A 13,050-nucleotide genomic window follows, 5' to 3' on the forward strand; every position below is an offset into this window, starting at 1 on the left:
TCATTGTTTAACAGAATGGCCATATCCAGCATCTTGCCAAAACAATTAGGGATTCACAGAAAGCCAGCTTCTTGATCAATCATTTAGGTTATGAGAGTATAGAGAAATACTCCAGACTGAGTTTAGGGCTAAAATGAATATCCTCAGGTACTTGATTGATTGATTGATTGAGAGGGGAGATACATAGAGCATGGGATCCAGCAAATGGACAAAATCTCACAAAAAGTAACTACAATAAAACAGAAAGGGGACATAGCTAGTGTTTTGACAAGGTGTATTTTAATCAATGATAAAATGAACAACCAAAGTGAAGGAAGATGATCTGTAAAGCCTGAGAGGCGCATGCAGGAAACTAAGGGTGACTTATTCTGCACAGATGGCCTCCTTTAATGATGACACAGGCTGGATGGTTCACAGAATGAGACAATCCAGTTTCTTATGAGAAGCCTGGAGTGGACCCTGGGAAGCCTTCACCTACGCAATGAATTCACTATGAAATGAAGCAGAGACACAGAGTCACATAGAATGACCACATATGCAAGAGTCTCTTTAACATAACTATTTCCCACACTCAAAATTTCCATTTCAGGCCAATCTTTCTCCACCCCAACACCATCCGGATGCATTGGGACAGCAATCCCCAAAACTCCCAGCCAGCATGGCGGTTGGCCCAATATATCTGGGGGGTGCAGCTCAGGAAAGCAGGATCTGCACAAAACCAACCATGCTAGAGATGGCTTCTCGTGAACACAGGAAACCTGTTTGTGGAATTGGAGGATTGCCAGAAAGGGGTGTTTTTCTTCCAGCAATCCTGTGGCAAAATGGTCTTAGGAAAGAGCCACCCCATAATAAACTTGCTGGATTAACCACATCTATTTTTTAAAAAGATTTTTTTTATCCCACCTTTATTTTTACGAATAACTCAAGGTGGGGAACATACTTAATACTCCTTCCTCCTCCTATTTTCCCCACAACAACCACCCTGTGAATGACGACTGTGACATTGTGCAGAAATGCATTATGACAGACAGCCAGGTTCATAAAAGGCATATAACCCTGGCAATCACCTCCAATAACAAACTTCATTGGCCCATTGCTTGTCTTAGGCACACTTCACTTCTGACTTTGGTTCTAAATAGCACCAGAATGACTGTCTTTTTTTCCATCAGCCTCTCCATCAAGACTGATCAATCAAGGCCTTGGTCAAGACACATTGACTTTTCACAGTGAACCTCTTTAGCTGTGATACTCTAAAATTCTTTATCCAGATTTGATCCCACCTTCACAAGTGGGAAAATGAATGGCTTTTTAGAAAAATTCCGAGGGTTCCCAAGAGTATCTAAAGTTTAATCTATACAGGTTTTTAGGTTTGTGGGTTGGATGCATCATCCATTTCAGATACTTTTTACAAATATGATTTAACCACTGTCTAAGCAGAAGAGAAGTGGGGTGCTGGCAAAATGAAATTATAAAAGATCAGGCACCATCATGGGACAATAGTCCGGAAAGCCTGAGTTCGGCCAGATCCACTACTCCTGAATGTCATATGCACATAGGACTCTCTGTGCATCCAGGACTGCACCCAAATTACAAAATGGCTCAGTTTCTGTAGTTTGGGCTAATGTCCAGGAAAAGCGGTATCCCTTTTTTAGGTAAGGAGGGACATGTAAAATCTTTTGAAAGATTTCATACAACAGAGATTCACCCATCCGTCCAGACATTCTCTAATCTGAAAACAGAATGGAAGTCCTCAACGGTAGAGTATTTTTAAAAAGCCATTTGCCCCTCCCTCCAAGTTCAAAACATTTGAAAGAATGACCATTTCAGCATTCCCCAACCTGATGCTCTCCAAATGTATCAGTACTAATAAAATCCCCAAATTGCCCCAGTTAATGTGACCATCAGGGTAAAGAATGAGCTTTGGTGGTAGAACATGAGCTTTGTGCACACAAAGTCCCTGGTTCAAATTCTGACACCCCCAAGAAATGCTATAAAATATTGCCCCAAACACAGAGAGCCACTGCTACTCAGGGCAGATCAGGTTAAACTCCACGGCTTTGAAGTGATGTGGCTCCCTACATTCCTTCTAGATCAGCATTTCTCAAACTTGGCAGCTTTCAGACGTGTGGACTTCAACTCCCAGAATTCCCCAGCCAGCATGCTGGATGGGGAATTCTGGGAGTTGAAGTCCACATGTCTTAATGTTGCCAAATTTGAGAAACACAAACGAATTCCCCTTGTCTGATGTCTTTGGAGACGTGTTATATTTAAAAATAACGGATTCCATTACTTTTGTCTTCATGATTCCCTCAATTTCTCCTGCCTCTTCCAAGTGAAACTCCTGGATGGCACCTTATCCTGGAGCAAAAGGTGATAACTTAGGGTTAAACAATAGGGCTAGGCTGTGCTTTGGACGTAATTTCAAAAAAGTATGTCAGAGCTGTCACTCTTTAAAGCAGCTGCCTTTTGGGAGGGTCACGTGCCACCTGCAGAGTTGCAGCCCTGTGCTATCTTTGGACCCTTGGCCACTCCAGAGCACCTTTCTAAGCTTATTTCTGAAGCGCTGCACACTCCACTAAACAGCTTATTTCAGAAGCTGACACGGAGCAAGAACCTGGTTCTTTTAACAGGCTTGAGGATCCCAGGGAGGTAGGGAGCAAGCAAGGTGGCTACACCGTGGTAGGCCGTTGGTCCATTCTCCCACGGTCTCATTTATATCTGTGTTATAACTGCTTTAATTTTTTAATTTTTTTAAAAAAATGTTGTATTGTTTTATATTATTTGACTGTTTTACAGGTAGTCCTCGACTTACAACCATTCGTTTAACAACCGTTCGAAGTTCCAACAGTGAAAAAGTGACTTGCGGCCAGTCCTCGCACTTACAACTGTCACAATGCCCCCCGCCCCACAATTGTGTGATCAAAATTCGGGCACTTGGCAACTGGCATGTATTTATGGTGATTGCAGTGTCTCAGGGTCATGCCATTGCCATTTGCGACCTTCCCAGGGAGCTTCCAATAAGAATATCAATAAGGGAAGCCAGATTTGCTTGACAACCGCAGTGATTTGCTTGACAACTGCAGCAAAAAAGGTCATAAAAACAGGTGCAACTCACTTAATGACCACATCACTTAGCGGCAGACGTTCCAGTCCCAATTGTGGTCATAAGTCGAGGACTACCTGTATTATATGCCACCCAGTGTCACATATGTGAGATGGGCAGTTATATAAATGTGATTGATAGATAGATAGATAGATAGATAGATAGATAGATAGATAGATAGATAGATAGATAGATAGATAGAATGTAACATAACATTCACCCCAATAATCCTGACAGCTTCCCAGCATTCAGAGGCAATCTTTAGCATTTATGCATCCAACATTTATTCTGCATGCAAAGATGGCAGAGCACATCTTGACAGAGGCTGTGATACTAAGAAACCACTCTTAACTGCTTATAGGTGAACACAGGCAGGGCCTTCTGCAAAACTGTCTTTATTTTATTTCTGTAGCACCAACCAAGTACATCACAAAGAACAGATCAGATAGGTCCATACCCTGAGGGGCTTACAATCTAAAAAAACAGACACAAGGAAAGCATTTTTTTGCAGAGCAAAATTTAGCAAGTGTGCGAAAACAGAAAATGTGGTTAGTCAATGAGTTATGTGCCATTTATTTTCACTGAAGAAGAATCCGTAAGTCTACTTGTGGCTTTTTTCAGGGACAAGCTATATCCACAACTTGATAAAGATGAGGATCTGTGGCACAAAAGCAGGGCATTTACAGAACTACCTGAGAAAGAATTCCAAGGTCGGGGTCTATCAGGAACAGCATCCGATGCAACTTGGGATGCCTTTTGTGGAAAAAATGGGGAAGTCACTGGAGTTCCATTGATGGCCAAATAAATTCCTTAAAATGCCAAATTCTAAAACAAGCCAGAGAGGCAGGTTCATTTTAGATTACAAAACTGCTAACTGCCATAACTTATACTGGCCACCTTAGAACTTTCATAATCCTCAGTGCCAATTATGGGGATGTAGATGAACATGCACACATGCAAAGAGTCAAGGATCTTTCAACATTAAGGACCACTTCGTTCAGCAGGGAAAACATACTAATGTCTGCCTATGAGGCTCAGAAGGGTTTGAATTCCAATCGCACGCTCAAAAGACAAGCGAGAGATGTCACTCAAACACAGCAGCTTAGTCTGTCCCAGGATGGGAAACTGAATCTCGCCCCAGGGATAAACTGGAAGGTCAGAATTAATAGGAGGGGAGGGGAGGGGGCCTCATCAGCAGCGGGAGCAAGAAGATGGCAAGGTGGGGTGGGGCGGCGGAGTACAGGGCAGCAGGGGTTTCGGAGTGCAGGGTGCAAGGGCAGCTGGGACTGGACTGGGGTGGCTGCAGCGTCCTGGGGCCTGGCAAGCAGCCCCAGAGCTGCACGGTTCTGGGGCTGCTTGCCACCCTGCAAGGCTGGGGGCAGGGTGGCCAAAAGGGCAGAGATTGGAGGGGGGGATATAGGCAGGGGGGGGAGTTGAAGCACCCCTGTGGCTGTAAGTGTAGGTGGGCCACCAAGCCCCCAAATTTTGATCACGTGACTGCGGGGGCACTGCAGTGGCTGTAAGTTCGAGCACCGGTCGTAAGTCACCTTTTTCAGCACGTTCGTAACTTCAAACGGTCACTGAAAGAATGGTTGTAAGTCGAGGACTGCCTATATTGTTGGAATCAAAGCTCAATCAGAGCCACCCCCCCAAAAGATACTCTTACACTGTGTCCTTTTTTTCCCAAGCTAAAGGTCTGTGTAATTAAAAACTACCCTCTTCCCCACTAGCTGCCCATAGAGAAACCATATATGTGGATATATGATTATTTGGATAAAGGGAATCTAGCTCTACTTTAGACAACAGATTAGGGTTTCTGGTACAAAAGCCAGACTATTCTCATAGTGCTGATTCCTAGCACTGGAAATGCCCAAGTTTTTCATGAAACGATAGAAACTGTTGCAAAATTGCTAATAAAACATACCTTTTACAAATAAAAGATTGAAAAGAAAAAGACAAAGTATATCCATGGCAAGGGAACTGCTTATAGGAACGTTCAACAACTTTGGGACAAAGCGAAGTGCCTTCATGCTTTTAAAATGTTTACCCACAATCTCCTTTTCTAAAGAGATAAGCCACCGATGTGCCAATCCAAGCACCAACTTATACGCCCTAAGGAGGCCACTTCTTAAACATCCACTCTGCCCAGTCAGTTAATTTTACTTTGGTTTGGCCAAGCACAGCCTAGTCTGATTCACTCCCCCTTGTACGTGAACCAGAGAGAGTGACTCACCACAAGTTGAGCATTTTCAGGCAGCTACAATAGACAGTGAGAGGAGAAAGAAAGAAAGACAAATAAAAACACAGAAAGGAAAGAAGGAAACATTAGCTCAGAGGTGAGATGGAAGCATGTCATGGCAGTCATGCAAACGTGCATTGCAGAGCTGAGGTCCACACCAGCTCCGTCTGCTTTTGCAAATCTGGTTCTTCCGCTTGACCCTCCTGTAACTACTGAGGAAGAGATACCATGATGGGCATTTCTGAGATAGACAAAAGGAAGTATTTGTAATAGCCCAAGACCATTATTCCAGAGCACCAGAATATGGTCACAGGGGGAAAAATATGTTCAGTGAGACTTTGGCAGATGGGAGCAAGAAGGTTTCTAAACTGTTACGTTGGAAAATACTCTTGGAAAATATGCAAGGAAACCCTAAAGAGACTTCCCAGAAAGGTGCAGATACAAACACATTAACCCTTTGATGGACAATAACAATTAAAGTTCTAAAGCCCCTTGATTTATCACTCTAGTGGAAGATAGTCTTCTGTGATTTGGGAGGAAAAAACCTACAGGACTCAGACAAAAGTAGCAATTCCTTGCATGAGGTTTATAGTCCAAATTAGACAGAGACAACCATGAAAAATGAAAGTAAGCTAAAATAGAGGAAATAGCATCTAACAACCTAATTAGGAACAATAGTGTGGAGAATCTTGAATGAGTGACTGAAATGATCAGGGTAATATGGAAAGCGATAGAGATAAAAAAGAGGTTCAAGAAAAAGGATGAAAGCCAGTGACATTATCTAGCAGCAAAAAATGCAGTGCTATAGATTAAAAGGAAGGAGATGCAAGAATAGCATTAAACAGAAGGATAGGAAGGCATTCATATCCCTAACTTTACAGGGAAAATATTACATTTCTGCCAGGGACAAACCCAAGTGGTGAGGTGGCAAGAGGTCTTCTACTTTGAAGTAAGTTTGTTTATAAGTTCAGCCAAAGTTATTTAACCTGGGACAAGAACAGGACATGCAGGAAGGAAATATGAGCAGTGCAGTTAGAGTTACTGGGATTATTTCAAAGCAATCGTATGCTTTGAAAATTGTGTGTGAAAAAAAAAATAGAAATTTATCTAAGAACAACCTGAGCAAATGGCCTAGATCTCTAGTATAAGCAGAAACACAATGGCCATCAAGAGAAGAACTGAGAGGGGAAAAAAAAACCTGGAGGATAGCGTAAATTAATAACACTAAGACACCAGACTGGTCAGTAAGAATAAAGATGCAGCTTTACATTTGGTTAGAAGATGCTACTGGAAATGCTGTCAACAGGTGGTTTTAAAGAGGCTGACCTGGCAAAAATCAAAGGAAGAAAAACAAGGGCTGCAAGACATAAGAGGAAATTATGTCCTCAGCCAATTCAAGGCGTTATGAGTGAGGGCTGACTGAGAAACACCTTGGAAATACTCATTGCCTAAGATAATTGAGGATAAACCTTGGAAGTACCATATCCATGGAAAGTTTGCTGCCAAAGAGGCACTGTGCCACAAACTTTTATAATAATAATAGAGAACAATCACAGTTTCCAGTGAACATTAACATCCTCTAACTTCCACTTGAATTACAGCTACCAGTTCTGGGCTGCAAATATCCAAATGACCCCTAGGTGACAACAGTGATACAGAAAACTAACCTTTTTTCTACCAGGTTGTGTTTATCTGGAATTTGCAGTCCAGATCTGGCAGCCCTAACGTCCATCCCAGAAGAAAGCTCCTCTCATGACTCTGGAGCAGAATATAACGTTTTCAGGACAATGCCCATTACATGCAATTCTAGGTACAATTACTTAGGAATAAAAGACTCGTTGAACTAGATGGGATTTGCTCTAAGTCAACATCCAGAGATGATGAGAACCATGGGAACAGTAGCGAGCCCATGTTTCCTTCAGCCTGACTGGCCCTATCACAAAGGTGATGGTCTACCTTTGCTTAGTAGATGCTGCAGTTTCAGAAGAGTTATCTTGGTCAAGGGCTTTATGAAAGCTATTGCCCAAACAGACATTCCTAACTGCTGAAGTCTAGTCCACTTGTGCGACATTTCTTGGAAACGATCCTGCCGCTAAAGTGCTGAGCAATCTTCCAGCACTTTGCCTAAGTACAATTAATTTTTAAAAATTAACTTTCTCTCCTCCCATCTCCACCCATTTGACCACAGAAAGTCACTGACCATCCGCAGTGCAACCAAGTTATCAACTGGAAAAGCAAATCATAGACAACATTTTGCCACAAGTATACCTATGCTCATAAAAAAACATTTAAAGTCTCCTCCTTCTAAGCTCAAAGATGCTATAGAATTCTTCTTAAGGGAGAAGGTCGAAATGTCTGCAAAATGATAACCTATCTCTTAAAGGATTATTAGACAATTACTTCCTCTCCACCAGAGCTTCAGAACCTGAAGCATAATTAAAGACAAGACACAGACCTGCTTTGCTGGAACGGACATTTGTAGTTCACCTTTAGCCTAGCAAATCAAGGATCACATTTGCCAAGAAATTTTCAGAAATATTGTTGTGATTGCTGAAAGACTGCTGAGAGCTACAATACAAAGTAAGGCAAACAGCAGTGCTGTGGCCCACTAAATCTTTGAGGAACCTTCTTCTCAGTGTAATTAATTGAGTGTATGCTGACTTTCCTCATGAAGAAAAGGAAGTGAGGGGAAAAAAGCTCCACATCATGGTTCCTGCAGGGATAATAGATCATGCACAGTAGCACTGGATGGTAGAAATAAAAACAATGGCCTCAACCTCTAATATAAGCAAAATAAATCCCACTGCAGGCAAAATAATTCATGATTTCTATGAGCCAAAAAAAAAGTTTCCTACTGAACACAAAACCATCTCTTTTTGAGGAGGAGGTATAGCACAACAACACAGACTCAACCTTCCAGAAGAAGGCTGGGAATGGGGAAGAGGACCCATGTTTCTCTATTATGATCTCCACATCACCACAAAGAAACTGAATTTGTTAATGTGCGTACGGCATTAAGGACCAAAAACTATAGCCTTAACTCCTGGGGAATCGGCCATACATGCCACTGGCAAATTCTTTTGAAATCCTCTGTCAAATTTGCAGCACATGCATTGATCAGAAGTAGCATGACCTAGACAGCCCAAGGGAACAGCAGCTGTACCCAGCAATGCCATGGTTATCCATGCAAGAAGGAAAGCCAAAAAGGATCTGACAACACGTTATGGGTATGGGCGCATCAAAGCACGGAAACACATCAATATATTTCACATAGAGGTGATGCAGGGAAAACCTTGCTTGACAGCAAACATACTTAGCTTCCTCTACTACTTCCACCTCAGTACGGGCTGCAAGTTGCACATTGGAGGGTGCTCCTGTTGGCTCGTCGATGTTCAACTCACCATTAGTTGAGCTTACCACCTGGAAAGAACACAAACAAACAAACAAACAAAAAAACCCTGTTAATATGGGACATAAGACCAGTGAGTGTCCAAGCCACATCAAATGCAGCCTACAGGCCTTCCCCAACCAATAAACCAAGACATTGAGGGCATCAGGTTGGGAATGGCTAACGTCAGCCATCGAGTGAAGAAGAAAAGTGTATTCAGAAAGGGATGTTATTTCAAACCAGATAGTGCTTTTAGTCCCACTTAGCTTGAGTTAAAAGTACTCTACAATCTTTCCTGGATTTTTGGGGGTTGGGGGCAGTGGTTTTTTTGTAGGAATCTGGGTCGGGTCACTCCAACCTTTAAAAGATACCAAGCTAAAAGGGATACTATATCCTGTCTATAAGGGCTAGGGGGTCATGGTTTTGAGTCAGAGGGAACCAAGGAGGCTCAGAAGGATGGGCCTCAAAGGCACACAAATAAATTATTGATGGAAACGGCATGCAAAAATAGCCACACAGATGGAGCAAAATTTTTAAAAAGTATGACAAAACTCTTTGTCTTCTTTCACAAAATTAGCTGTGGAATTTTACTCACTGCATCTTTCAGAGTATTTTCTGCCCTTTTAGCTCCTGGAAAAGGGAGCATCTCAAGAAGGCAAATGGTTCAGAAGGAAAAAAAGAACCTCATGAGCTATGAAAAACATTGGCTTATTTTCAAGTCTATAAAGAAGTTGGCCACTCTCTAATGCTCTAAATTCTAAAACCAGAGAACAGAGGCTACAAAGGCAACAGTGCTCCGGTGTTACAGAATCGGTTTTATCACCCCTACCACCCTTCTCCCTTTCAGCCTCTTTTTCTCCATCATCTTGGCACACCTGTTGATCAGGAGGCCAAGCACATGACACTCATGATCACCACAATGTTACAAGTTATCCTGGCAGCACACATATGGCAGCTTCAGACCACAGCTAGCATTTTGCCCATGACGTTGCTTATATCTGAATACAAATTTCATGTAGGAAACCATAACGCTCTGATCCTGATTTCCTTATGTTGGGTAAGTGCCCTCTCCTCGCACATACACCAGTCTTTTTGTGCAGCAGATCCTTAATAAGTATTTGATTGGCAACATACAATCTTGCAACGGGTGATGGGGCTAATTTGTATGCTGGCTTCAGTCCAAGTCATTTGAAGTCAGAAGAACCATAGTCATATATGATGTAAGACCTGGCCTTCCTTGCATCTCCTGGGATTTTAGTTTGATATAGTTGAGAGCAGCTGTCATTTCCACTGACAGCCTCTTTCTTCCCTAAAGTGGGGTGGGAGGAGGAGGAGGAGGAGGAGGGAAGGAACAGGAAAAGGGTATAGATGGATAGAAGGCAGCTCTGGACATAAAGTTTGTGTTCTAAGTTTTGCCTAAAAAGCCTTCCCCAGTTTGAGCAACCTCCAGATATGTGGATTAATTCCAAGACTTCTGCAGCCAGACTGGTCTTCATTGAGAATCCTATTGAAGTTCACACCTGTGGAAGATGTCCAGATTGGGAAAGGCTGCCCTAAACAATCAGCACTGGAAGCAATATCACACTTCAGCAATATCAGGTCTAAGTCCTCTGGCATTCACAAGCTTTCCGTATCATGCCCATCCACCCTCATTGTTCTAGCCGAAGCCACACAGTGCAGCTGAAAGACCAAGGGGGCCCTGCACATGCCCAAGGACTGACCCACAAAATAGTGATGGCCAAAAAGCTGTGCGGGAGAGGAAAAAGCAATACCTGGACAGATCCCCCATGCCGTTCGGAAGCCAAGTGAGATGTCAGAAACAAAGTATTGGTCTGCCGGACTGCTGGAATTTCCCAGTCTCCTCTGCGCTCTGACACAGTCTGCCCAGGTATCAGCATGCAGGAAAGCAAAGAGACCGGAGGAAAGGCAAAGGTGAACCAGAACCAAGCAAGCATGTGGTCAGCTCAAGAGGGACAGGGAAGCAAAGCATTTAAAAAGCATTTCAGGCGTTAAATGTTCCCTTTGACAAGGATGCCTAAAGGCACAAAGCAGTAAATGCAGGAGTGGGTTTCATATGGTTAAAAATACAAAATAAATCTCTTTTTTTAAATTTTGCAGATATAAATGAGACCTATACTATAAAGACACTAGCATTTAGAAAGAGCTTTAGACGGTACATTATCTCTGCATCTGCCAACTCATTGTCATCTATTTCTAATTACTGTTGATGGTATAGTTCTAATATTTATCAAGTGGTTTTATTTCTCTTGCTACATCTTGATGCTTTGCTGCGTATCAATGAAGCAAAAAACAATGAGTGTGCATTTGCAGGCTCACTGCAGGGATGGACCTTGCATTCCCCTCTGGACTTTGCTAATCTCTTAGCATCTGTGATCCTGCTAGCAAGGGTAGCTCAGGGGCCACATCTTTCCTACTTTTGCACTTGACCAGGACAGCCTGCAGAGCGAAAGCCACTTCAAAAGATCCATCATTCTCACAATAACGCACTGAACTACATTTTAAAACCAAAGGTAAGTTAGCAATGTCTGGTTTCTCTTCAATTCTCCATTCTCAGACTTGGATTTGTCATTTTTTTCTATTAGCATCTGGGGCCCGAGTTATTTTGTACCCTTGTTTTAAACGCATATTCACCCAACCCAATAGCAGCCATGGCAGAGCTGTCAGGGAACACTTGCTACACAAAAGTGAAGAGCGGTATGAACTAGGCTTCTGGGAATGCCAGTGTCATCCCTAGCTCTCCTGTGTGTCCCTTTGGGAATTAGCTAATGGCTGGAAATAGGGAGATACATTTTAAAGCATTAAGTTATAAGGTTAACCAACCTGATTTCGGTAAGGCTGTATTGAGGATCGATCCCGATGTATATGGGGATCTCTTACTACTGATGGTCCCGATTCTACGTGCATGGGTCCCACCGGAGTGGGCTGGAAAATAAAATACAGACACGATCACATGCTTCAGTGAGACTCGAACTGTCTGTGTCAGCTCAACAAACAGAGGTGCGTTCACTTCAGAGCAGTCACGATATTTGCAAACGGGCTGCTTTCGGTCAAAGCTTCCAGGTTCTGAAGCAAGAGCCAGCAGGTTGCAGAAAAGCACACAGGTAGCCACAGCTGGAATGTTGGCAGATACTAGGATTCTGTTAGGGACAGGACTAATCTGCAACAGCCACGCACTTCTGTCAGGTGGAGCATTCCAGAATCACGATCCGCAGACAACGAATCATGTCATTAGTTGTGATTTTAAGATCTACCGTGCAATGTTTCACTAAACCATACATTTCAGAACTCTTTATTTATCTAATTAGATCACTGTTCTTATGCATATATTTTTATTTGCAGACCCAACACCCAAAATCTTTTCCCAAGATAAATATGGCAGCAATCAGTTAAATATGACAAGTACATTTCCTTCACATTTCAGAATGGAACTCCAGAGTCTTAACAGCTGAAGCTTTCTTCACCAAAGCAGAAATTCTTGGGGTTATATTGCATCCCTTGAGATATGAGATGGGAGACAAGAGTGATTCAGATTCCAAAGAGCACAGAAAATAAATCATCTAGAAACCTTATTTAACACAGCAATTATGTCTGGGAGAGTGAGTTTCAGGAAACTGCCTAGTTACAGTACTTTCCTATCAAAGGGAAGGACAGTCCCAAAATGAATTTAATCTTGACTTGAGCAATATAACCACTGATAGCAGAGAATACAACTCAATGCAAATTCTGTGTTGTCCCTTTTTGAATTGTTAACTTGAGAGCATCTTTTTTATTATACTGCAACCAGCATCAAGGTTATTCTCGCTGAAACATATAGTATCCCTGGTCTAAATAAACGTTACCTGTCCATACTGCTCAGTATTCACTATAAATTTCCAAGTCTCAAGCAACCTCTCAGGATTTTGTCAGATATAATACTGATATTCGGAACTATACCTAAAGTGATGGACTTAGAAATATATACTGCTGAAAATTAATGTTCATGGTTAGAGTTGGGATACAACTAACATCTTGTAACTTGTGTTGGAAGTGACAATCTTATCAAAGAGATGCAGGAAAAAAATGTATTCTCCAGCCCCAAGGCAAGAGCAGCAACATACTAATTGCCTAGAAAATCCCATTCACTAAAAACCAAAATGTAACACTTCCCCGCTTCAAAAAACCAAACTTTTGGAAAGAAGAATATAGCATGAACATCTAGGTTTGCGGGAAAGTTCCCAACAAAATATAGGAGGCCATCTTGCTTCCCAAATAATGAGACAACGATGTTCCATCAAACTGGCTTTTAAAGAGGAACCTGTG

At 42.3% G+C, this 13,050-nt stretch overlaps 1 protein-coding gene across 6 annotated transcripts in view; it reads right to left on the reverse strand.

Annotated features, from left to right (window-relative positions):
- The window catches only part of CSNK1G1 (casein kinase 1 gamma 1), a 36,978-nt gene that overhangs the window by 7,007 nt on the left and 16,921 nt on the right, over positions 1 to 13,050 (reverse strand). For 3 of the 6 annotated variants that reach the window (XM_063314228.1, XM_063314227.1, XM_063314229.1), the window contains 3 exons: positions 11,572 to 11,673; positions 10,503 to 10,610; positions 8,656 to 8,762 (listed from right to left, as the gene is read on the reverse strand). In XM_063314228.1, coding sequence (XP_063170298.1) covers positions 8,656 to 8,762; positions 10,503 to 10,610; positions 11,572 to 11,673 — 317 coding nt within the window. Of the gene's footprint in view, positions 1 to 209; positions 491 to 2,290; positions 2,359 to 8,655; positions 8,763 to 10,502; positions 10,611 to 11,571; positions 11,674 to 13,050 lie in introns of those variants that run through there. The other 3 variants (XM_063314230.1, XM_063314231.1, XM_063314233.1) reach the window with 3 other exon arrangements.

The sequence above is a fragment of the Candoia aspera genome, chromosome 13, assembly GCF_035149785.1.
Source record: "Candoia aspera isolate rCanAsp1 chromosome 13, rCanAsp1.hap2, whole genome shotgun sequence".
Classification (NCBI taxonomy): Eukaryota; Metazoa; Chordata; class Lepidosauria; order Squamata; family Boidae; genus Candoia; species Candoia aspera.